This window comes from Lissotriton vulgaris, chromosome 7 (genome assembly GCF_964263255.1).
Source record: "Lissotriton vulgaris chromosome 7, aLisVul1.2, whole genome shotgun sequence".
Lineage (NCBI taxonomy): Eukaryota > Metazoa > Chordata > Amphibia > Caudata > Salamandridae > Lissotriton > Lissotriton vulgaris.
The window spans coordinates 1,484,438,985-1,484,465,656 of NC_141695.1; the positions used below are offsets into that span (position 1 = coordinate 1,484,438,985).

The 26,672-nt window shown below is 43.4% G+C and overlaps 1 protein-coding gene across 1 annotated transcript in view; it reads left to right on the forward strand.

The window, feature by feature from the left end:
• Window positions 1-26,672, forward strand: part of PIGU (phosphatidylinositol glycan anchor biosynthesis class U) — a 169,452-nt gene that overhangs the window by 128,280 nt on the left and 14,500 nt on the right. The window contains exon 11 of the mRNA XM_086932287.1: window positions 12,361-12,503. Coding sequence (XP_086788413.1) covers window positions 12,361-12,503 — 143 coding nt within the window. The remainder of the gene's footprint in view (window positions 1-12,360; window positions 12,504-26,672) is intronic.

Below are 26,672 nucleotides of genomic sequence, written 5' to 3' on the forward strand. Positions count from 1 at the left end.
CCGAATTTAGGGAACTCACCCGTCCGAGGTACCTCAGGCTCCTAAGGTTGACGCCACCGGTGATTCCAGCAGACTAGGAGGGGTAGCGGGGCTGGGTTCCTGGAAGGGGGGGGGGGTGCGGTGGGGGGGCAAGTAGTGTTACTAGCGGTACATTGGACGGGGGGTGGGGGGGAGTTGGGGTGTTTGGGGGGGGGGGTTCTAGGGGATGGTGGGTTGGGTTCCTTTGTGTTATTGCTTATTATTCTCTGCTCAGACTGATGGTGTTGACTATGCTCAGATTGGAGGTATTGCTTATACTTAGCCTTTTTCATTTGCTGTTGCTTCCTTTTCCACAGCGGACTAGTCCACCGTCGCACTCGTAATGTCATGCTCACTTCCTTCGCTTAAATGTATGTAACCCTAACCTCCTATTCCCTCTCCCTATGTTTTTGTCTTAATAAAATGCTTTAAATCTAAAAAGCTATGGGCCTTAAACCATCTCTGTGTTTTTGCCTCTTTAACATCTTTTGAGTAATGTGGTGCTCTGGGAGGTATGGAGGGAATGGAGTGAAGTGTTAAAGCTCAACATTTTTGCTAGGTTTTCTTTCCATTGTACTTTGTGGATGGTACAAATAAGTTGAAAGTTAATTCTCGCTTCCATCAGTAGTTGATACAGCACTTTCAGAGCTGACATTTTGGTCATGCTTAACAATTTTCAGGCACAGTGTGGCTTCCTGATAGATCAGTGTTTACTTTCTTTTAATTCATTTTTTAGAATTCCCTTTACATGCCCATGCCATATTCCAGTGGTTCAGTTCTGCCATGATGAGAGAACTCGCCTGCTCGATAGCCTCAAAACAAAGATCTTAAATGTTTGTTAATTCTGTTTTTTTTTAGTGATTGTACATCCCAGGTTTCCATTTTAGCTCCATTATGGTTCAATTTGTTCATGGAGCACCTGATAATTCTAATAGAGAAGTCAATTGTTTAATTCGCTACTTTTTAAACTATCCTCACATTTATTTGAAGATCTCCCTTCTTGAATATATCCCAAAATTCAGATTGCCTTCAAAGTCTAGAGAAGTGGATTTTATTAAATTACTTTAGTCTCAACTGAGAAAAGACTGCATTAATTCTACCATCCAAACAACTCAAATCTAACTTCAAAAGAAAATGGCTCACTGCATTCAATATTAATGGCTTAGTAGCAAATCTTTCTAAGGCAAGATCTCCTTTCAACTTGCAGTCGCTGAACTCTGAAGGAATTTGAAGAAGGGATGGTTTTGGTTGAGTGCGCGGATGCACTTCTTAGGCATATCACGCGACCGATCATTGTCGAAGTCACGTGGCTCAGGTAAGTCAAAGAAATATAAAAAAAACTCAAGACATTCGAACACGTCTCTCCTTCGTCCTACCACTCCCAATATTGAGTCATGTTACAGCCCTAGTAGCTCTAGGCCATGGAGTCATTCCCACATACAAAGCTGATTCCAGTGCTGCCTCTGATGCTCCCCAGCCTTCCCAGGCCATTTACGATGCCTCAAAAGCTCCATGAGCTGAAAATCACCTTAGATAACCCTTTGGATCCCCAGCAGACTTCAGTCAGGTTACAGCCAGCGGATCCATCCCCAACACAGACTGTGCCTCTCAACCTCGACTTGATGCCAGCCCCATCTTCGAGTTCAACACCCTTTTAATGTGGCCCTGTCAGCCATACTGATGGGGACCTGGATAAATCCAGAAACTTGCACTCCAGTCAATAGACAAGTTGCAAGATGGCATAGATCTGCTCCTGGGAATCCGGACTTCCTCATCCAACACACCACCTCAGAGAGCCTTGTGGGGTAGGTGTCTGAGTTGACTCAGCCCCAAAGCGTTCTCTCTACCCCACCAGACAGGAAAACAGAATGGATGGAGACTTTTGCAAGCGCATGTTCTCGTTTGCCAGCCTTGCATTCCATTCAGTCAACACTAGCTGCCTCCTGGGAAAGTACTTGCATGCTCTGAGGAACATAGTAGTGGACATCTTTCCGTCTGTCCCTGATGACATCAGACCAACCTTCCAGCACCGCATTACAAATGGGCAGAATGCAGCAAAGTACTCCTTACATTTAGGCTGGACACTAATAACTGTTGGGTAGGGCAGTCAGGAAAACACCTGGATTCGCTCCACTGGTTTTCTCAAATGTTATCCAGCAATCCTTAATAGAAATATTATGGTCGAGGCATATGAGCTGCAGATTACACATTGTACATAGATGGCCACCTAGTGTTGGGCCCGGATGTTTGCAGTTTGTTTTTGTTATAGAAAAGTCTTTTGAAGTCACAAGATAGGTGACTTCTCCTTTGGATCATACTGCGCATGGGCATCGGCTCTATCCCCAGATAGTTTTTTTCCGCCACCGGGCTCGGATGTGTTTCCAGCGCTCCGTGTTGGAACCAATTTTCTCCGGCGCGCAATCCTCACCAGCTTCACCGATATAGTTTCGAACGCGTTTCCCGTCGACGCTACTCTTCAACTTCGAAGTCTTCGATTCCGGTCGTCGACGAAGGCCTTCGGGCCCACCTAGGCCTCAACTCCAGCTCCTGGAAAGGACGCCATTTAAAAAGTGTCCTCAATGTGGGTCGAAGTTTCCCCACACAGACCTATATGGGGTGTGTAACCTTTGCCTCTCTCCGGAGCACGAGACCAGAGACTGTTCCGCTTGTGCCTCCTTCCGTTCCAAAAAGACGATCCGGGAACGAAGAGCTAGGAGAACAATGGCTCGTTCGTCAGCTCCGATTCCAGACGACATCTTCCAAGAGAGCGTCGACGTCCCAGAACACCATGGCGTCAACAGCAACTCCGAGGTCGAAGATTCCGAAGTCGAGGACATCACTCCAGCACAGCGGGTTGTAAGTAAAACCGTCAACCCCGACCCTTCCTCGACACATTCAAAAAAGGCTTCGGTCACACCCTCGCCCTCGGGCTCGGGACACTGCTTCCACTGCCCCGCCTTCGGGCCCGGCTAAGAAGCTCACTAAGCCTTCCGGCGACTCGGGCTTGAGTCGACCTGCCCACGGTGCCGGCGCACACCTACCAGCACCGAAAAAGACATCATTGGCCACTACGCTGGCATCAAAACAATCGGTGCCGATGCCTACTGCTAGCCCTTCGGCATCAAAACCAAAATCAAACCCAAGCAAACACGCTTCGGATTAGAAAAAATCATCGGATCCGAAATATCCATTGGAGCCGAGAAAACTGTCTGATCCTAAAAACCCCATCGGAGCCCAGAAAATCATTGGAACCAACAAAACCATTTGGAGCCAAAAAATACTCCTCCAGCTAAGGACACTGCCAAAAACATGTTTCAAAGCCAAAAGAAAGCCCCAGTTCGGTGCCGAGAATTCCCTCCGCACCAAAAGATCTGCCTCCTGCACAGGACTTATTTCATCCAGACCCTGCACAAAATACTCTTGTTAAGGATCCAACTACTGGTCGACAAACGACCACTGGATACACCTGCAACAGCTCCTCATCCAAAGAAAAGGACATTGCCACCTCTCCTCTAAGGATTCCTCCCACTATTCCTCCACATGTGCCATCACCACCTGCTCCCCTACCACAGCACTCCCCTACATCTTCTATCATACCAGATGATGACAACAGGGATGATAGCTCTGATGATATAGGCGGTGGTGCAGATGATCCCTCTATTCCTCCAGGCTCACCTGACCGGTGGGATGAATATACCACCCCAGACGTCCCTAATGTCCCTCAAGACGACATATATCCCTCTAGCCCTTCCCCACCAGAAGACACTATCGGATTTAATCAGATAGTACACAGGGCTGCACAATACCATGGGGTAGACATACATACTGACCCTATAGATGAAGACTTCCTAATGGATACCTTTGATAATGCACAAACGTCCTCTTCAATTTTACCCATGCTTAAGGGAGTTATTCAGCATGCTCCAGAAGTCTTCAAGGACCCAGTTAGAACTCAGGTCACCAACCCACGAATAGAGAAAAAATATAAAGCTGCCCCTTCAGATCCAGCATATATTAAAGGCCCAGTACCATTAGACTCTCTAGTGGTCTCTAATACACGCAAAAGAGCAAATTCACAAACATCAGGTGAAGCTCCCCCACTAGATAAACAGTCTGAGCTCCTTGACGCATCAGGTAAAAGAATTGTGTCTCAGGCATCAAACATGTGGCGTATTGCCAATACACAAGCATTATTGGCAAGATCTGACAGGGCACATTACGATGAATTAGAATCTTTAATGCAACTCCTCCCTGATAGATATAAAGACAGAGCAAATGAGCTTATCCAAGAACGGAAAAATATTACAAACATCTCTATTCGTTGTGCACAAGATGCAGCAGAAACTGCCTCCAGAGCTGTTAATACCAGTGTTTTGTTGCGTAGACACGCATGGCTACGTATTTCAGGATTCAAACCTGAAGTCCAAAGTGCTATACTTAACCAGACCTTTGATGAGCAACACTTATTCGGACCTAATGTAGATGTATCCCTTGAAAAGATGAAAAAGGATACAGATACAGCCAAATCTATGGGAGCCTTGCAGTCGCAGGCTCCGAAACGGTCATTTCGCCGCTCATCTTACAGAGGCGCCACCAGGGGATACTCTTCAGACATACCCTCTACCTCTTATAAAGCCCCTACACAATCCACCTACAGTAGGGGCTACCAAAGATGTGGTTACAGAGGTAACAACAATAAGGGCAGAGGTTAGAACAACAACTCCAGCTCTGCCTTCAACCCTGCCCAAAGACTTCCCTCCCCTTCCCCCGCCCCATTCCACTCCTGTCGGGGGACGACTACAACAATACCTACCAGCCTGGGAAAACATCACATCACATCAGACAGGTGGGTGCTACAAATAATTCAGTCAGGTTACTGTCTCGAACTAACATCTACCCCCCCCCCCTAAACATACCACCCAGACAGCGTCCAATCTCACAAGAACATCTGATACTGCTCAGACAGGAGGTTCTATTCCTCCTGCAGAAAAAATCAATAGAAATAGTTCCAATGCATCAGCAAAACAAAGGAGTATACTTCCTGTATTTCTTAATCCCAAGAAGGACGGATCTCTAAGGCCTATCCTAGACCTCAGACCCCTAAACCTGTACATACAGTCAGACCACTTTCATATGGTCACACTCCAACACGTGCTTCTGCTCCTTTTACAAGATGACTTCCTTGTCACTCTGGATCTCAAGGACGCCTACTTCCACATTCCTATCCACACAGCGCACAGAAAATATCTCAGATTTGTACTAGATGGTTAGCACTACCAATTCAAAGTACTCCCATTCGGAGTCACAACAGCACCAAGGGTGTTTACCAAATGCCTAGCAGTAGTTGCAGCACACTTAAGAAGACAGCATATTCACATCTTCCCATATCTAGGCGACTGGCTCATAAAAGCCAGCTCATACAGCCAGTGTGTACAACACACTCACGCCACAATTCAACTGCTCCACGACTTGGGATTCTCCATAAATCACACCAAGTCACATCTGCAACCGTCACATGTACAACAATATCTGGGCGCTACAATAAACACCCAATTAACACTAGCGTATCCCTTTCCAGCTAGGATAACAAGTGTACAAACTCTCCTAACAAAATTCAAACTGCAACACTTGCTTCAAGCTCGAGTGTTCATGCAGCTCATAGGAATAATGGCATCTTGCATATTCATAGTACCTCACGCAAGACTACAAATGCGTCCACTTCAAGAGTGCTTAGCACGACAATGGAACCAGGCTCACGGTCAATTAACAGACCTAGTGTTGGTAGGCAGTCGGACTCATCGTTCTCTGCAATGGTGGAACACCAGAAACCTTTCAAAAGGCCGACCGTTTCTAGAGCCAGTTCCTCAAATAGTCATAACAGCTGACGCATCGCTCTCCGGGTGGGAAGCTCACCTACTGCATCACACCATGCAAGGCAGGTGGACACCGCAACAAAGGTTACTCCACATCAACCACTTAGAGTTACTAGCTGTATTTCTAGCCCTGAAATCTTTCCAAAAGCAAGTATCATGCAAAGCTGTCTTAGTCCGCATGGACAATATGACAGCAACGTATTACATAAACAAACAAGGAGTGACACACTCTCTGCAGCCCTCTCAGTTAGCGCAGCAGATATAGAGATGGGCTATACCACTAAAGATCTTCCTCTTAGCCCAACATGTTCCAGGAGTACAAAACACCATGGCAGATCTGCCAAGTCGACAGACACAGCAGATCCACGAGTGGGAACTTCATCCGCAACTTCTTCAACCGTTCTTTCAACTGAGGGACAACCTCAGATAGACCTCTTTGCCACCCATGAAAACGCAAAATCCCCAACCTTCGCCACCAGATATCCACACCCACTGTCCAAAGGCAATGCGATATGGATGAACTGGTCCGGAAAATTTGAGTACGCTTTTCCTCCTCTCCCACTACTTCCGTTAGTGGTTCGCAAACTACAGCAACATTCCCTAACACTTATTCTAGTTGCTCCAACTTGGGCCAGACAACCGTGGTACACCACGCTGCTGCAACTTTCTGTAGTACCACACCAGAAACTAAGCCTATCTCCACGCCTATTAACACAGAACCATGGAGAGATAAAACACTCGGAGACCCAGCGCAGCTCAACCTTGCGATCTGGCTCCTGAAGTCATAGAGTTTGGTTACCTTAACCTCCCTCCAGACTGTATGAACGTTATTAAAGAAGCTAGACAACCCACCACTAGAGCATGTTATGCAGCTAAGTGGAAACGGTTTGTAATATACTGTCAAAACAACCACATCAATCCTTTAAATGTGTCTATTCAACACATCATAGAATACCTATTACACCTTCAAAAGTGTAATTTAGCGTACACGTCCATCAGACTGCACCTTGCGGCCATTGCAGCATACTTATACTTACAAAATAGACAACATCTATCTCTTTTCAGAGTACCTGCCATAAAGGCTTTTATGGAAGGACTCAAAAGAATAATCCCTCCCAGAACACCACCTTCACCAGTGTGGAACTTAAACATTGTTCTCACACCGTTAATGGGACCCCCTTTGAACCGTTAAAAAAAATGTGAATTGCAATTCCTAACTTGGAAAGTAGCTTTCCTAGTAGCTATTACTTCTCTCAGAAGAGTTAGTGAACTACAAGCATTTACCATTCAAGAACCCTTTCTGCAAATGCATCATAATAAAGTGGTTCTACGTACTAATCCTAAATTCCTTCCAAAAGTAATTTCGCCCTTCCATCTGAATCAGTCTGTTGAGCTGCCCGTATTTTTCTCACAGCCACAAACAGTCGCAGAAAGAGCTCTTCACACCTTGGATGTCAAAAGAGCATTGCTTTACTACATTGAAAGGACACAAACGTTTCGTAAAACTAAACAACTTTTTGCGTCTTTTTCGCCACCACATAAAGGTAACCCCATATCAAAATCTCGGATAGCTAGGTGGATTGTTAAATGCATAAACATCCGTTACTACAAAGCTAAACTTATGTTATATATTGCTCCCAAAGCCCATTCTACAAGGAAAATAGCGGCTTCAATGGCATTTTTGGGGAACATTCCCCTAGATGATATATGCAAAGCAGCTACGTCGTCTACACCGCACACATTCACAAATCACTATTGTGTAGATGTGCAAACTAAACAACAAGCCACTGTGGGCCAGGATGTGCTAAAACTCTGTTTCAAACAACTGCAACTTGAGACCCTCTGGGTAAGTAGTGCGCTATATAAATACGATGATTGATTGATTGATTGATTGATACTGGTGGTCGCCGCTAAAGGTGGGTACTGCTATACAATCTATGCACAGTGTGTAATCTGCAGCTCATATGCCTCGAACGGAAAATGCCACTTACCAGTATGCATCTGTTCTTGGCATGTAGAGCTGCAGAGTTACACACGCCCACCCGCCTCCCCGGCTACCTTTATCTGTTTCAGTATTATCTTAATCGGATACAAATTAAATGGACATCACTACTTTCCTGTAAGACTCCATCACTTCCCTAATTGCAAAAAACAATCTGGGGATGGAGCCGATGCCCATGTGCAGTATGATCCAAAGGAGGAGTCACCTATCCTGTGACTTCCAAAGACTTTTCTATAACAAAAACAAACTGCAAACATCCGGGCCCAACACTAGATGGCCATCTATGCACAATGTGTAACTCTTCAGCCCTACATGCCAAGAACAGATGCACACTGGTAAGTAGCATTTTCCTTAAAGGCTTTTGGCTATTTGGAACGAAGGCAGACTTTCCCTTGGAGAGATTTAAGGAGAGGAAGCCCACAGCATGCTCTCTAGGAATAACCCCAACTATCCGGCAATTTAGCCAACAACTTAGCCCCTTTCGAAGCTTCAGCAGAAACCTCAGAATGTCCCTCAGCAGCAAGCAATATGCCTATTAGTTTTTTTTGTGGTGGAAGCAGGGGGGGCTCAGATTTTGGTATCCTTAATTTCACATCCTCCTGATATTCCACCCACACTGGAACATCTCCCAGAGAACCACTTGTACATACTCCGAGTAGAAGTTTGGGATATCTTAGTCAAGAGAGCCTTAGCGAAGGGTGCTGGCATCTGAGAGCAGGACTGGTTGTTAATCCTGTTAATTTTTGTGCCGAAAAAGGCCAAGGTCCTCTATCTGTACCCTCTAAAGTTCTTTCTCTGGAAGGAGAAGTTCTCTCTACTCTGAATCCTGGAGACTGGATGGTGGCATTGGCCTGCAGGTGTCCTATTTTCACATCCGCATTCTGCAATCCCACAGACATTACCTTCAGTTTCAAAGAAGCCATAAGCACTTTCAGTTCTCTTTGCTCCCCTTTGGCCTTCGGTGTACCTCGGGTGTTCGCAGAGGTGATGGTGCTGTTCGCAACTCATCTTCGGAGGTTGGGGAATACCAGTCTTCCCATACCTCAACAACTGGTATAGAAAGCATGCTTTCTTCAAACAGTCATAAACCACCTCCAGACGACAGCTGACTTATTGACATCACTGAGCTTTTCAATGTGCTGAAGTCACTCCTGACTCCTTCAAACCTTCTCCCCTTTAGGAGAACCATCCTAGATGTGCTGCTCTTCCGAGCCTTCCCTCCTCCTCAATGAGTCTAGGACATTTGAGCTATGATCCAATGTTTCAACCTTTGACCTGGATCTCAGTGAGAGCAGCACTAAGGCTTCTTGGTCTCTTGGTCTCCGGCATCCTGCTTGTGGACTATGCCAGGTGGCACATGTGAGCTCTGCTGTGAGATCTGAATTGTCAGTGGACTCCACACCAAGGGAACTTGTCACATTCCATCCAGGTGTCGGAGGAGACTGCGAAAGGGTGATCCCAATTGAATAGTCGGCACCCCTCTTCCTACCCCACCCAGAGCTAAAAGTCATGACAACAGATTTATCCTTGCTGGGTTGGGGATGTCATCCGAGAGAGCTGGAGATTAGAGGACTCTGGTCTCTGGTGGAGACTCTCCTCCACATCAACTTGCTGGAGTTGCGAGTGTTTTGCTTGGCATTGAAGGAGTTCCTTCCAGCCATCAGAGGGGAACGGGTACAGGTTCTCATGAACAACATGACCACCAAGTGGTATCGCAACAATCAGGGTGTCATGGGATTATAAGCCATGTGCAAGGAGGCTCTACGTCCCTGGAAGTAGCTGAGCACTCAGGGTATCTGGTTACACAGCACCAGACAGTATCTTTAAATGCTAGAGTGGACTAAGTCAGCCAATGTTGCCTAGTGGATCAAATGGCAGTTCTACTCGGAGGTGATGTAGGGCATCTTCAACAAATGGGGAGAATCCTGACTCGATCTATTGGCCACCATAGAGAACTTGAGGTGACCAAATCTTTGCACGTTGGAGTTTCCAAAACCAATTCTTGCTGGAGATGGCATCTGTCGGGATTGGGACTCAGGACTCCTGTAAGCCTTTCTGCCCCGCCTCTTCTGCCCTGAGTGCTGAAAAATGTCAGGAAAGACTGTACCCGAGTCATCCTGGTGGCTGCAGACTGGACGAGGATCGTGTACTGCACAGAACATTTTGCCATAAGCATATATCTGTCCTTTCAGGACCCCTCCTGTCCCAGCACCAGGGCAGTGTCCTACACTCAAGCCTGCACAACCTACACCTCCATACGTGGAGATAAAGTGGTGGCAGTTGCAGGCTTTGAGCTTCCTCCCAAAGTAGTGGGTGTCATCCTCGTATCAAGGCCTCCTTCCTTCAAAACTATATATGCAGGATACTGGCAGAGGTTTGTGGTCTAGTGTTTCGCCGGTCAAATTCAGCCTTTATAGGCAATATTATCTTGCTGTGGCTACGGTTAAAGGGTATCGTTCTGCCTTTCTACAGTTAGCTGATCAGCCATCCCTTTCCAGATCACCTATTGTGATTCATTTCTTAAAGGGTCTGGTCAGTATGCTCCTGCAAACACCTTTTTATGATGCTACAATGGGGCATTAGTTTGGTTTGCACCTTTTTAATGTGCTCGTCCTTCGAAACAATGCATAGGTATTCTCTATGGCTGCTGACTATAAGGTGTTCTTCCTTGCCATTATCTCGGCTTGCCAGTGAGTGTGCTTCAAGCCTTGCCCTTTCAACAGCCATACATGGCTTGCTTCCTGGACAAATTGGTCTTCAAAACAAAAGCAACATTTCTGCCCAAGGTAGTCACGCCCTTCAACATAGGGCAATCCATCACTTTACCAACTTTTCGCGCCCGGACTCATCCCTCCAAGGAGGAAGTACCGCACCACCGCCTTGAGCCTAGGAGAGTCCTTAGTTTTTACATTGTTTGCACCAGAGACCACCGGCTGTACGATCAACTTTTTGTCGACTTCTCAGGAGCAAAGAAAGGGAAAGCCGTACTCAAAAGAACAATGCCTCAGTGGATGTTTTTATGTATCAAGATCTGCTGTGAGCTGGTCAAGAAACAGCCTCCAGAAGGCTTGCTCACTCATTCCATTTGAGCACAGGCCGCTGCTACTGCATTCGCTCACGGTGTGCCAGCCTCCGGCATCTGCCAGACTACCACATGTGCGTCTCTTTACTACTGCCTGGATAGCCAGGTCCAGCGAGACAGGCATTTTGCCCAATCTGCCTTGCAGGATTTCTTGGTCTGGGCTTTTTCATTAACCCACCAACTGGGGAGATACTGCTTTGGTATCCATTCTCAAGCTGACGAATCTGCAGTTAAAAGTCTATATCAGAAGAACATGTTACTTTTGGTGATGCTTTTTCTGGTGGAGACCATCTAACCGAAGATTCCTCACCAACCCTCCTTCCTCTCTGTTCTGTGGAATGGACTCATATGGCCCATTAATAAGATCTCAATGTAGAGATCAGCAGACCAGCATATCTGATTTCTGTGGGCTCTGCATCCGCCGGCGCCGACAGAGATAAGAAAGAAACTGATGTCAACTTGCTGCGGTGGCGCATATATTGTGGCCTCGATGTCGTCATAGCAACACAACAAGATGATGGACGGAATACTGAAAAGTTTCAAACACTCATCCTCAGTCACAGATCGGGTTCAATCCATTGTGCTTTTGCTCACCATGCCACCCCAGTTTGGACCCAGCCACATGCAAATCAGTCTTGACCCTGCTCCACATGGGAACAGTCCAGCTCGGACTGCCAAACCAGGTTCTCCTTGGACCGGAAACAAGCATCCTGGGACTGGTTTCAGGATATTACCCCTCATCAGCCTGGCTAGCTTGAATTCAGTGGCACAGTGAGCAAGGGACCCACACCTGGGCATACCCTGGCCACTTAGAGCGAACACAGAAACACATCAAGATGCTGAACTGAGTGCTGAAACCTTTCAAACACTCACCCTAGTCATGACACCTCTGATCAGCATGCAAGCGAATTGCAGTTAAAAATATACCAGATCCATTCTGGCGCCTGAGGGTAGTCACAAGGTGAGCAGTCTGTAGTTAGGTAGAGTCTCTACCAGAAAAGGCGTTATCAAAGGTAAGCTAATTGTTTGTTTATGTCAGCTGTGTATCTATATAATTTTTTGTATTTCCTCATGTCTCCGTATATCAGGGGCTTCCAACTTAGGTGTGAGATGGTTGGATTCTATCCAGATTTTCTTGATAACCACTTTCTAACTAAATAATTTCCATTCAGATTAACTGTGTGTACATTTACGCTGTGTGCAAATACAGATGTTATGTTATGTCTTGAAAATGTGGCATGGATCTGGCCCTCCTGATCCCACCTTGGATATCTGTGCTCTATAAAGGGTGGATGCACAATTTATTTTGGTACATCAAAGATTGGCAACAGATTCCGGTTTTGCTATGTTTTTACCAATTAATCCTCATTACTTTCTTTTGGCAGTTCTACGAAACATCTTTATAGTCTCCTGTATGCTGATTGTGTGCTCCCTGCTCTTCCCGGTCCTGTGGCACCTCTGGATTTATGCAGGCAGTGCCAACTCAAACTTTTACTATGCAATTACATTGTCGTTCAACGTCGGACAGGTCAGTTGTACCATTGAAGTAATCAAGCGTGTCTCTTATTTGAACCCAAATGGAAGCATGCAACATTGTTGATTGAGTTAATGCTCCCCTTTCCTCTCCTGTGATCTGTTTATCACGATTTTCAGTAATGGAAATTGTAATCCAGCCTTTAATTCTACTAAGGTTAGTAAAATGAGTACCTTTAAATTGTGTAAAACTGAAACCTGTTGTTTATAGAGTTTAGAAACTGCACAAGTGTGGTAACAAGCACCATATCAAAACATATTTTTTTAAATAATTTAATGTGACATTGTCGATTGCACAAGGAATGGAGTTCACAGCTAAGCGTGCAAAAGTCTTAGAAAATGATATGACAGGCATGCCAATCTGACAAACTCTGTGCAAAGGGGATTACATCAGTTCACCATAAGATAACTGTTTGACAAGTGGAGAACCCCAGAAATTATATTTTTCCTTATAAGTAAAAATAAAGAATGTCACAACGCTGCCTCTTAGTGATCACAAAGGGTGCCCAATAGGATCTTACCCACATAGTAAATTATATTTGCTTCTGCTTTTTCAACAGTACCACTGATAAACAGTTATAGATAAAATACAGGAATCCTCCATGTCATTGATTTGATAGCTCCCACAACCACCAACAATGCCTGTACTCTCTTCTGAATGAGATGTTTGTGACACTGCAAGAAAATGAGAGTACATCACAAGATGCATAGGAAATGGGGAAAAGTATGCATGACAACCCCAGATTCATGGAGGTCGTGGAATTTGGATCTTGCTGTTCTCTTCCAGGAGATCCTCCTCAAAGTCATAAGCATTGAATAAAACCGCCCACCACAGAGATCCTGAAGCACTTTAAAACAATGTATACAAGTATGTGAATAAACTTTGTACTACATATATGTTTGCAGCTTAAATGAAGGCTAAAAGTGGGCAGATCCCGTAGAATTTTCTTCGTTAAAAAGATGCTAATTACCTAGAACTGAGTCACTAATTAAAAAGTGACCATTGAAAATCTTTCACAAACCTTTTTTTAAATGAAAGGGATGTGTGCCATTGTTACCCAATGGGCTGTAATGCAAAGCATAGTAGAGACAACTGGCACTGTGCCTTAAGAACTTCACAATACACCCTGTATCTCCTTATGCCTCACAGATGACAGTTAGGACAGTTAGGACAGTTCCCGGAGACAGGATCCTGAGGTACTGAGCTCTGCCTTTTTGGAATGTAGTTACATCTTTGTCTGACAAAAAATAGATTCTCTTCTTATCAGGATGCCTTCACTTTTTGTGAGTTGCCCTTCCTGTGGAAAGAAGGCTCAGACAGATCCTCACTTTGTATTGTTTGCCTTTCTGACAATCACCACCCTGACACATATATCAACCCTCAGAGTTTTTCCAGAAGGCCTCTCAAGAACGGAGAAAAAATCAGGCTTCATACTCTCCAAGAGAGAAGGCAAGATACAGCAGCTGGGTCTTCAAAAGGCCTTGGATGAGTTAAGTTAATCCTTCTTCCAAAGCACCCTCTTCTCGTTCTAGAACTCAGATACACTATCGAACGCACCGTTGTGACATTACTCAATGCCAAAGCACTCCCGACGTTTGCCGTTGAAGCACCCTTGGCATCGAAGTCAATGCCGACAACCCATGGACTCTTGACATCAAAACGCATCTCCACATTAAAAACAACATCAATGTTAAAAGACATCAGATAGTCTACACAAAAACATACTACGCCGTTGTTACAAACATATCCCCCATCTGCCACTGAATCTAGACCTTGCTCTACATCAACTTAAATATCTCACCATGCTGGCTCCAGAGTTTACAACATAGAAGTTTGCCACATGCATCAGACTCTGAGTACTACTGCAATTATTCTCCATCGCAAGACACGCCTGACATCCGTCTCTCAAGTACACCATCCCCAGGAGATCAGAGTTAGCTCACTTCTCTCCGGGCACACTACCTAATACTATGCCACCAACTGCTCCTGCATTTCCCCTGAGAAGTCCACATCTTCATCACATAAATCTCCACGAAAATGTAGGAGTCTGTTACACCATCTCTCCAGATCTAGAACTAGATGTAGGAGACCATCAAAAGGAGATTGATCGCCAGATGTTATAGATCAAACAGGAGGCCAAGATCTCAGCATAGAAGAAGATCTCCATTTTAGTCAACCACTACTTGCTTATCGGTCAGAGGTTATTCACCTACTCTGACAGATACACCCCCATCAAGAGTTTAGTACCTGGCTTATTGGAAAGTGAGATGCAGTTATTATTCACACCTGCATCAGTGAAGTCTGATTCAAGTAGACTTCTTACAAACAATAGGCCTCCTAACCAGGACCTCTTGTTCCTTAGAGCAGGCACTCCTTCATCTTCCATTCCACTAGATAAAGAAAGCAAACAAATAGATCTGTTGGGAAAAAAAGATGTGTGGAACATCATCCTCTACGATGAAAGTTGCTAGTTCTTAAGCCCTGCTGGGGATGTATGATAGATCTCTGTGAGCATCGCTACATGATTTACAGAAAAGCTGCCATAAGTGGACAAACCATTCTTTCAGAAGATACTAAATGGAATTAAATCAGATAATAGCTGCAGGAGTTGACATTTTAAATCTGTGCATGAAGAACATCTTGACTCAGACTATCTGGACTCAAAACCAAGATCACAACAACTGATTCTGAATTTGCCTTTTTGGCAAATACACTCTTTGGGTCTCATGAAGACGATGAGATATCCTGCATGAAGACTGAAATGGACACTTTGAAGGCTGTTGGTCTAGAGAAATAAAACAAATATTGTAAGAGGTAAATGCCCTACGATAGAAGATACTTCCTTGAGAGGGTTTTAACCTCTCATTGGTCTCACCAGCAACAACAACAGAGCCAACCCTACCATCCTAGTAAATATTCCAGCAGTAGGGGAGACCAATAGCAACAATTTGCATCAGCAATATTGTTCAGAATGCATATTCTGTTTGTTACAAGTCCCCTCCTCTCTGTTTCACCAGTCACAACATTGGCAAATCAAAATGATCTAGTGCAGAAGGGAGTCAACAGTCTTTTGGCTGTGGAGGAGGTTCTTGCCGTTGTTTGAAAAAAAAGCAAGATTGCATACTTTTACACATCCTATAGACGCCTATTTATGTTTAATGCAATTCAACTGACACTTTTGCTTCTGATTACATTTTATTTTAAATTTTATTTTATTAAATACTTTTTTTCTTTTTTCTTATATCTTATATATTATTTTTTCTGTGCAAAATATCAAATCTTACTTACATTTACAAAATCCAAAATTCATTAGATACAATACTTTTGTTCATAATTATATACAGAAAAATTTCCTTCAACGCGTTTCGGCAAAGCCTTCCTCAGGAATTCTGTATATATTCTGTATCAATGATAATTGTATTTTAATAACGTAGAGGCCGACTCCAGAGTAGGGTGGAGCGTCTACAGATACGACGCAATGGATGACTAATCCTCTTTCACCAGGGTACGCAATAATATTGACACCATATTGGGATCTATGATATAAAAGTATGAATGTGTTCACACTAAGTAAATACTGCCGTATAGCAACTGGACTCTTATTTTTCCTGCCGGCCTTAGTTCCTTGTTAGAGCTGTTAATCACTCAGATATTGGCCAGTAGTCCAAGATTGTTTCAGATTCAAAGCGTGTGACTTTATAGTTGTGAACTTCACTGGATATTTGATGATAAAGCGTCCCAGGGCATGGCTTTGTGTCGGCGTCTCGCTCGGAGGTTCTTGCCACCAGAGAGGTTAGGGAATTTATCTTCGGATTTTTCTGATGCGGAAAATATGACTAAAAGAAGAACTCGCATCCATTCTCGATCTTCAGGTAGTAAACAAGTACATGAAGAAGGAATACTTAAGAATGTTGGCATTACACCAGATCTATCCTCAACTACACCAAGGAGACTGGATATGTTCAATAGACCTTCATGATGCCTCCTTCTACATTTCAATACTAACAAAAAATTGAAAATCAGCTCCTTGACCATTTACAACATTTCTGGATATTGTCTCAGCCCATCAAAGGGATCAAAACGTCTTTGTCTATTCATACTAATATGACCGGCTTATAAAAGGCATATCATCAACAGAAATATGAGAGCATTTCCAGTCTTGCCTCAACTTACCCAGTACAAAAAATAGAATACCTTGGAGCAATACTGGATACACAGTCTACACAAATGTATCCTTAGTAGGAGAGGTTAGCATTAGTCTGCCTGAAGTGTCAGAGTCTCTTACACACTTATCATCCAACAGCGAGACAGATCTCGTCCCTAATGGGTCATCCAACAGCGAGACAGATCTCGTCCCTAATGGGTTGGATGACTTCTTGTATTTTTCTGGTTCCAGATGCAAGGCTGAACATGAGGCCCTCACACAAATCCCTAGGGGACCAGTAGAATCAATTCTTGGACCACTGAAAAAAGGAACTGACCCTCTTACAGTCTGCAATCCAATCTCTTCCATGATGGAAACAACCAGATAATCTCCTGATAGGAATACCATTTTATCACGTTCTTACAGTTCCAACACTGACCACGTATGCATCTCTTCAAGGATTGGGAGCTGAAAGGGGACACTTCACACCCAAGGTTATGGGGGGGCAAAACAAAATGACTTCTATCAGTCTTCTAGAATTGAGAGCTGTTGATCTGGCTCTGAAGTCTTATCTTCCATCAATAATAGCAAACTCCCATCTTGTTTAGATAGACAATACAACAACAATGTACTATCCGAACAAGCAAGGAGGAACCCACACAAGACCTCTATATCTCCAAGCTCAAGCAATATGGAAAGGGTTTATAGCCAGGAATTTAACAATAACAGCTAATCAACCTCCAGGTGTTCAGAACAATCATTCAGATTAACTCTGCTCAGTATTTTAAGAAAAAACATGGCAGGGTTCTACACTATTAGCTCTTGCAAGATGTTTTTCAAGTCATGCGCTCTCCGTAAATAGATTTGTTATACATGCAAGCCACCAAAAATGTCAAGGCTACGCATCTAGATTCTATCAACGAGAGTTGAAAGTGATTGCTTTTTTGATAGACTAATCAGGAAAATGTAATTACGCATTTACCCCAACCATCTCATACCAACAGTTTTCATCAAATTCTACAGGTCCAAAACCAGAATTATGATGATAGCGTTAGAATGGTCTCGTCAGTGAGTGGTTCACTGACCACCTTCGCCTATCAGATTGACCACACAAGTGACTGCATGCAGACAGGATCTCCTTTACAAGTTCCCGGGCCAGATCATGCACCCACACCTTCCAACACTATACTTAATGGCCTGGCTCCTTAATTCTTCCTATATTGTCCCCTAGTTCTTTTACAAAACTGCATGGACATACTATGAGAGGCTAAAAGACTTTTCACTAGAAAATCGTATGCTAAGTTGAATAAGTTTTGATTATGGTGCATCCAGAATAACCGCAATACATTCTTGTGTCAGGAAGAAGTGATTATACCTTACCTACTTCATCTGGAAAGGTCTTGTTTACACTTTCAGCTATAACTGCTTATAGAAGCTCTCTATCACAAATCTCTGTTAGAATACCTGTGGTTAATAATTTCTTAGAATAGATTAAAATGGTATTCCCTCTGGTAAAGACACTGTCTCCTTTGGAACTTAACGTGGGTCTATCTAAATTAATGGGTGCCTCCTTTGAACCCATCCGTAAAGCATCTCTACAACATCTTACATTGAAATTGGCTTTCTTAGTCACTATTTCCTCAGCACGCAGAGTTAGTAAAATTTAGGCATTGTGCTCTATTGAACCATACACAGTATTCCTTAATAATAGGGTGGCAATGAGAACTCGCCCCTGCTTTATTCCTAAGGTGGTTTCAGAATTTCATGTTAACCAACCCATTTTGTTACCTACATTTTTTCCGAATCCATCTAAATTAGCAGAGAAATCTCTAAATTCTCTTGACGTAAAGAGCCCTGAAATTCTATCTAGACAAAACTGAAGCTATACGAAAATCAGACCATCTTGTCATCAATTATGGTCTAGTAAGAACATGTTTACCATCCTTAAAACAATAGCTTTCTAGATGGTTAGTTAAACGTCTTTCATACCAACTAGCTAAGCCCCCCTACCTGGTAGACCTAAAGCACATTCCACATGGGAAAAAGCATCAATTATAGTTCTTCTTATAAATTTTCCCTTTTTAAAAATATGTAAAGTTGCTACTAGGAGACCTGTTCATACTTTTACTAGACACTACTCTCTAGATTCAGACTCAAGAGTGGTTACTCAAGTAGCACAGGCTTCTTTGAGGAACCTTTTAAAATTATTTTTGTAGCTGTTTTCTTGTGCACCTATTTGTGGGATGGGCTTGCTATTCTATTCAATTCTTATGACTATTGATGGGGATCCACTGGAGGAGAAGGAATGGTTACTCACCTGTAATCCTAGTTCTCTTCCAGGGGAATCCTGATCAAAGTCATAAGCTTCCTGGACAGAGACTACTACAGCTCTCAACATTTTTTCACCCAAGAGCCTCTAAAATGATCTGTTAATACAGGATGTATTGTGAGGTTCTTAAAGGCACAGTTCCAGTTTTCTCTATTATGTTTTGCGTTGCAGTCTATTGGCTAACTATGTCCCATATTCCCTTTCCTTTTCCTTTTAAAAAAGGTTTGTGAAAGATTTTTGTGGACTTTTTTGTTAGTGACTCAAATGCAATAAAATCTGGCCTTCCTTCATGCTGACACATTTATGTAAGATACTGTTGTGCAAAAGCTTTGTTGTACATCCGTGTGTAATTATTTTTAGTGCTCTGGGATCCCCCTGCATGGGCCGCACCATTCAGTGTTTATTACTTTTGATGAGGATTCCCCTGGAAAATAAATAGCATTTCAGGTGGGTAACTTTTCCTTCTCTAGTGAATGTCTGTAAGTGTTGAGGGAGGCAAGGAGACTGCACACAAGATTGTGTTACCTATTAAAGTCTAAAAAGATCACTGCTTCTCCTCACACTGGACATAGAGCCATTGTTGAATTGGATTTGTGTGATGCCCAGTTGCAAGGCATTCACCGGTAGTGGGGAGATTGTGGTTCCAGATCTCCCTTTACACAGATGACATTCTTTTCTTTCCTGGGAACTCCCAGTGGTCTGGTCCCACACTAATGAACATGCCGAATTGTGGGGATATATCCAGGCTGAGAGTTTGTTGAAATAAATTCACGATCATTCCTGTGAGCAGAGGCCTAGAAGTCACGAGCTGGAAAACTCAACCAAAAATACAAATTAACAGTTTCAACATCTTAGATATCCCAATTACTACGGCCCCCAAATACCTGGACTTCAATCTCATCTCAACGCACTGTCTGAGAGACTGCAGGTCGTAAGTGCAACCTTGCCAATTGAACTGTGTGCACCATTTTCACCATGTGCCCTTTGATTTCCATCCATAGACTGCCCACGTCTTGTAAGGAGGCCAGGTGTTCATGAATTACTGCATAAAGGCATATAATTATTTTGTCTGGAAAAAACACCTTCCCTAGATCTGTTCTGAAACAGGCACCAATAAACACGAGATCTTTGGATGGAGACAACTGGCATTTCTTGATGGAAGAAGTCCCAGACTAGTGATGATCTCTTTTGCCTGCTGCCAGATCCGGTTGGCCTGATCGATTGAGATGCACGAAGAAACCAATCTTCTTAGTATGAGAAAACTGGATTCCCATCACAATCCTTCCACTCTTGCTTGACCACATCCAAGAGGATCTAGTAAATTTGCAAACCAACTTAAGCAAATTTTTGAAATTGTCTTAAGCAGGATGTCTTCAGAGGTTCCAGGCCTTTCAAGCGAAGGAAGACTCATGTTATCTCAATCAATCAATCAATCAAGAAATTTGTATAGCGCGCTACTCACCCGGAGGGCCTCAAGAGATCTTGCAAAACATCCTTAGAAATGTATTACCCTTCTGATCGGCAGAGACTGGCAGCTCCTCACCACTGTCCGATTTTCCAAAATCTGAAGGCACGACCATCTTCACCTTATTAAAAACTTCTTCCCTTTTTGAGGCAGAGAGTCTCTGGATTATCTGCTCTTCTTTCCCAGACCTATTAGGCGAGGGAGATTGAGCTGGAGAAAGTGAAGAGCCCGAAGAAGGAAAAGGAGAGACATGCTTTCTTTTGCTGGAATGCTTCCCCATACTCCCAAAGTGCCAAGGAAATCACACACCACAAGCAGGAAAAAAACAAAGCAATCGGGATCCACAATTTACCCAAAGCACTTATCTGAGGTTCAGATGTATGCCCCTGATGTGCGCTATTGTCAGCGCGTCCAATACAAAAGTGTGCACATGCGTGGTCAAAACGGACCAAACTGAACATGCAGGAACCGTAAGCAAAACGCTGGAAAGGTAAGTGTAGCCACCACCATCCCCCATGCAAAACTATAGGGGGAGAGTGCTTGGTAGCAGGAGGAAGCCTCTTGCACCAGCTTCATCCTCCTGAAATCCCACTTTGGAGGTGTACTCAATCCCAAGCTCAGCAAGGAAGATAACATGCCCTCACGGAGGTCTAAACACAGCAGAGACCAACTTCGATCCTCGGCCCAGCAACAGGAAACAAGACACAAGGAACAATGAGTGCCAGCCCATGTTATGGCACCCAGGCTGGGGTGGTGGGGCTAGCTTTCTTTGGCATCTCTTGCATTGATTCCTATTGTGTGAGGTGACCGACACCTCATTAGTAATGACTGGGATGGGGATGAGGGGCATAGGGGTAATCGCAGCTCTGGCGACCTCCCCTTACACTATTAAGACACCTGACCAAATATAGGTCTGTAAATATCATGAAGAATAAACATGAAAAGAAGGTGGGGGAAAGGTCCTTGTGATTTTAGAAAATGTTTTGCATGGCACTACAACCAGCACCATTAGAGTGATGTGTTTCTGTGGCTTTTTCTGGCATCATTATAGATTTGTTGCATTTGCCGCATAATCGATCAACTGCTGCATAATAATGCAGATTTTAACAAAAAAAATAATTTCTAGCTCAAATAGATCAATGGTTTCTAAAAAACAATGCAATACTTATTGCTGTGCAGTAGCAGGCCCTATGCAAAGTTTTCTGTTTCTTTTTGCTGGATTTGGGTGTTAAACTGGTACTAAAGAAGTGAAACCTTTGCCCAGACAATTATCCTTTGTAAAATGGCAAAGTAAGGAAGTAATATTGTCACAAAATGTGCTGCCTTAGGTAGTATAATTTGCCTTTTCTTGCCACATAATTTGGTCAACCCTGGCACATACTTTGGTCCTCTGATGCCACACAATTGCAGTGAGATATCTACTAAAGGTTATCACTTTTTTGGATCTGTTCTGTTACTGTCTCTTGAACAAAGTGTAACAAAAGTATACAAGCCACCTCAGCGGACTTCCATTAAACCTAATATTCTCATATCGCTCTTTTTTCCCCCAATGTTATTTTAATACTTAAGCTGTGGTGCCTTACTGCGTTTTTGCTTTTCTCCTCCCACCCTGTCCCGCGTTGGTGCTTGCCTTGTCTAACCCTCCCTCCTCGTCCTGCTTTGCTCCCCCTCCCATCCCGCTACAAAAAAAATTGACAAAGCAAAGTAGCTCTCCAATACACAAGAGCTATTTGGCATTGTCACTTTTTTTTGCCATGTTGTACAGCAGCATCTCTTCTGTGCAGCAGTGGTTGAAAGTGTATAAAATAAAAAAGCATCATAGTGCTACACAGCAGCTGTACTGCTGTAAAACCTGGCTAAAAAACATTGACAAAGCCAATAGAACTCACAGATGCGAGACATATTGGATTTGCCGTTGCTTGTTCCACTGGTCGGTGTGGACTTCAACCTGTTTTTCTGCTCTTAGTGTATCCACCCTACAGCCCCAGTTTTTGGGGGGGGGTCTCACCTCCTAGAAAGTGATTGTGCAGTCTGTTGCTAGAGCATTGTCAGCTTACAGTAGGCTTAGAGCAACCATTGCTTACAAATCATTGGCTTCATTGTCACTTTCATTATATTTGAAGGGTTTTATATAGCACAAACAAGAGCCTTTCGGGTGACAGAATGTTTTACAATAATAAGAAAAGTTAATTATGATCCAAACGATAACGGATATACATAAAAGTACATACATAAAATTGGTATAGTTACATAAGCAAACAATAGGAAGACAAACAGGAGCACAAAGTCATTCATGAGCAAAATCCGATAGGGAAGGTAAGTAAACAGAAAAACAGCTCAATTATCAGTGATGGAGACGAAAACGTTAGGCATGTAGATGTTGCAAAGGAGACGAGGGAGATACTACCTCAATGTGAGAGGAATCTGTTGGATAGTAGTAATTTTACTTCTTTCCTGAAGGTGAAAGTAGAAGACTTGCACCTAGTCTCTGGAGGAAGGGAGTTCCAGATCGTAGGGGCCATTCTAGAAAAGGATCGATTGTAGGTTTCTTTTTTGTTGAATTTTTGTGGCGTAAGTACAAGGGAGCTTGTGCTTCTAGAAGATCTTTTTCTGCCAGATAGGGTCAATTTGTGGGCCAGGTAAGAAGGCATGTTGTGGTGCCGCACTTTGTGGGTCATACAGACAATTCTGAGATGAATCCTAACCTCATAGGTTTGCCATTCAAGTGATTGGAGGTCAGGGTAATATGATCTCTTTTTTTTTTTTACCTTGCAGCTGCGTTCAAGGTAGACTTCAGCGTTACAAGGGTGGCACTACTATAGTATAGTTTAGATATCACAAGTGCTTGGAACACGGTTTTGAGATCTGCTGTGGGAGGGAAACGTTTTGTTTCCCTAATGCATGTAGTTGGTGGTTAGCTCCTCTGGTGGCACCACTGATGTGATTTTGCATGGAGAGGGCATTGTCCAAAATTATTCCTAGGGATTTAGCTGAGTCAATGATGTGTGGGGTACAGTTCAAGGCAGTAAGATGTGGGAGCCAGGGATACATGGGGCGATACTGGGTGGTGAGATCAGAAGGAATTTTGTTTTGAGGGCATTACGTTTGAGGTGTTTACGGGTCAGCCAATGTTGTGTTTTAGTCCAGGGGTTATTAAGGATCCTAACATCATCGGGAGAAGCAATTTTCACATAGCGTTGAGTATCATCTGTATACATGTGGTAGAGGATGTGAGAGAGTTTGTGGATTTTGGTCAGGGGCTCCATGTACACATTGAACAGTGTTGGGGAGAGAGTGGAGCTGTGGGGGATGCCTGGCATAACTGGTGACTGATTGGAAAGTGTGGTTTATTAGAACCATGTGTTGCTTCCCCAACCCCCACCTTCTGTCATTCCAACCCCCTGCCCCATGGTAAATCCTTCCACCCGCTGGTACTAATTTATTTTCTTTTTGTTTATCAATCCAACATGAGTGGAATTTTGTGGTGAAGATTGTGTGGAGCTGTTTTCCCCAGGACAGCCATTTTGTCATGATAGCATGGTAGTGCTTGGTTGGATGAAAGTGTTTGTTACCTTTATTATTCGTCTCCTGATCTTTATTAGTCGGTAGTTCTGGACTGTGTCATTCCAGATGAGAAATGGCTCTCACATTTTAGTGAGATCTATGGCAGTGAGGGCCTTGCCTGCCTAGAGAATGATAATGGGTTCACGCAGTCATTACTACCCTTAATATTCAAAGAGGATGAGGTACAAAGAGCAATCCTCGAGATGTCTAAAAATAAAGCCCCAGGTCCGGATGGCGTCCCAGCGGACCTATATGGTACTTTACCCAAATTATGGGCGAAAATTTTAACTAATGTTTTTAATGCTTCCAGTATAAATGGGTTCCCTGCATCATGGGCTACTTCAATAATAATCCCAGTTTTTAAAAAGGGTCTGAGGGGGACCCCTCCTGCTACAGACCCATCTCTCTGATAGACTGTGCGCTTAAAACCTTGGGCAGAGTCATCCTTAGGGACTGGCTTGAGGATAGAGGGGTCCTCTCCAACCTTCAAAACGGCTTTAGGGAGAAGAGAAGTACCCTCGACCAATGTTTGAATTTGTATCTTTTGATAAGCAAATACACTCTGGCCAAGGAAGGGTTGCTCTATATGGGCTTTATGGACCTTTCCTCTGCCTTTGACCTGGTCAACCGAGCAAAGCTTTGGTCAATTTTGTTGATTATAGGGATTGACCCATCTTTGGTAAACTTTTTTGCTGCTCTTCATCAGAGTCTTTTAGCGTCAGTCAGGGTTACAAGGGAAGGTAGATGCACCAGTCACTTTAGTTCTAAGCGGGGTGTTAGGCAGGGTTGCATCCTGGTGCTCCTTCTTTTTACTTTATATATTAATGCTCTTGATAAGTCTTTAGAGGAGGCCTCTCTGGATGTTCCACGTATAGGAGATTCTGTAATTCCTGTTCTCCTATACGCGGATGACGCAGTATTATTGGCCCGTACTGGCCTTGGTCTCCAGAGGTTGTTGGATTCCTTTCGGGACTTTATGGGATCTTTGGACCTGCAGATTAATAACAAAAAGTCACATGTTATGGTTGTTGGTAAACGCCCCAGGGGTCTAAAACTAAAACCCTTTTTATGTAAAGGTGCAGAGGTAACAAGGGTACCTGTCTTCACATACCTTGGGGTCCTCTTTGATGAAAGAGTTACATGGGAACCTCAACAGAAGATTAAAAGTAACGCTGTAGCCAGGTCTACGGCGGCACTAATGGGCTTTGCAAAGCGGTTGGGGGTGGGGGCAAGACCCATGGAGGCACTCCTGACGGTTTATAAATCCAAATGCCTGGCTATAGCCACGTATGGTGCTTCTATATGGGGCTTTAAACCACAAGAGAAGATACAGGTTGCAGAAAAAAACATTTTTAAGATCCCTTTTGGCGGTACCTCAATCTACCCCACATTTTCATTGCACACAGAATTAGGGCTGGGGTATGTTACCGATCAGTTGAAAGTTGCCCCATTGATTTGTTGGATAAAGACCTGGCTGAATCGAGAAATTACATTAAACCATCTTATTTTAAGTGATTGTACTTCTATGGAGAAGGCTGATAGGGTGCCTCTGGTTAGCTTATATTAAAGAAATGTTTACAAAACTCTGGCGCCCTGAGATTTACACATCACCTGATTTTATTAAAAAAGAGGATTTAAGTTGGACAAAGAAAAACTTTTTGGGTATGCTATCATTGGATCGTGAGGAATTGGAGTTGAAGAAATCTTGTGTAAGAGCTAATTATGTTCTATTAACTTCACCCTCAGTCGAGCCGTACCTAAAAATTGTTACAATCCCTTTTCATTGTCACCGTTTAATTAGATTCCGATTCAATATAATTCATTTGTCTCTTGGGATTTTTTCCAGTCTGTGGCAAACCTGAAACTTCTAACCCTTGTAGTTGTGACAACTTTTCTACTCAAGACACGATGCACTTTATTATGTTTTTTGAGTACTACGCGGATATTAGGAAAAAGTTTTTAGTTCCGATATTGAGATCGGCGGGTTTTTTACAAGTCAGGCCCGCTCTTACTTATCTGTAGTTGCTAAGCAGTACTCGTGACATTTTTGGTGTTGCTAGTTTTTTAGTGGCTGCTGTACGGAATAACGCCAAAAGATCAGCTGTTCATAATTTCCCTATCTGACTTTTATTCATTATTAAGATTTTATAGAATTTTTTTATCATGGAATTTTATTACGCTTTGTATATTGTATGACAATTGTAATTATGATTGAATGTATATATTTGTTATGAATTGTTTATATTGTCTTTTATGATTTTAAGTAATCGGATAAAGTGCTTTGACTGACTATTAGTCGGTGTCCAGTTCTCCCATCCCAACTGAGCACTCTTATGCGGAAGAGGCCAGAGAAATAGATCTGTGTGGAAACCTATATCAAAATCCCAGCCAGCAAAAGACGCCAGGTACTGAAGACCCATGACTTGACAGCACAAGCTGGTACCAGGAGGTTGGCCTTATGGCCTTTGTGCTTGCACAGGAGTCTGAGATAGCTGTAGGCCTTTACCTTTACTCTCACAGCAGTCAATAAGACACAGTTGAGAATTAAGAACGGTGTGGAGGTAAAACCTGCAGCCCGATCACAGAGGATCCAGAGGAATTTGGTAACTCCTCATCCAACTGCTGCTGGTATAACAGATTAGATGAGTTTGATCTTTTCAC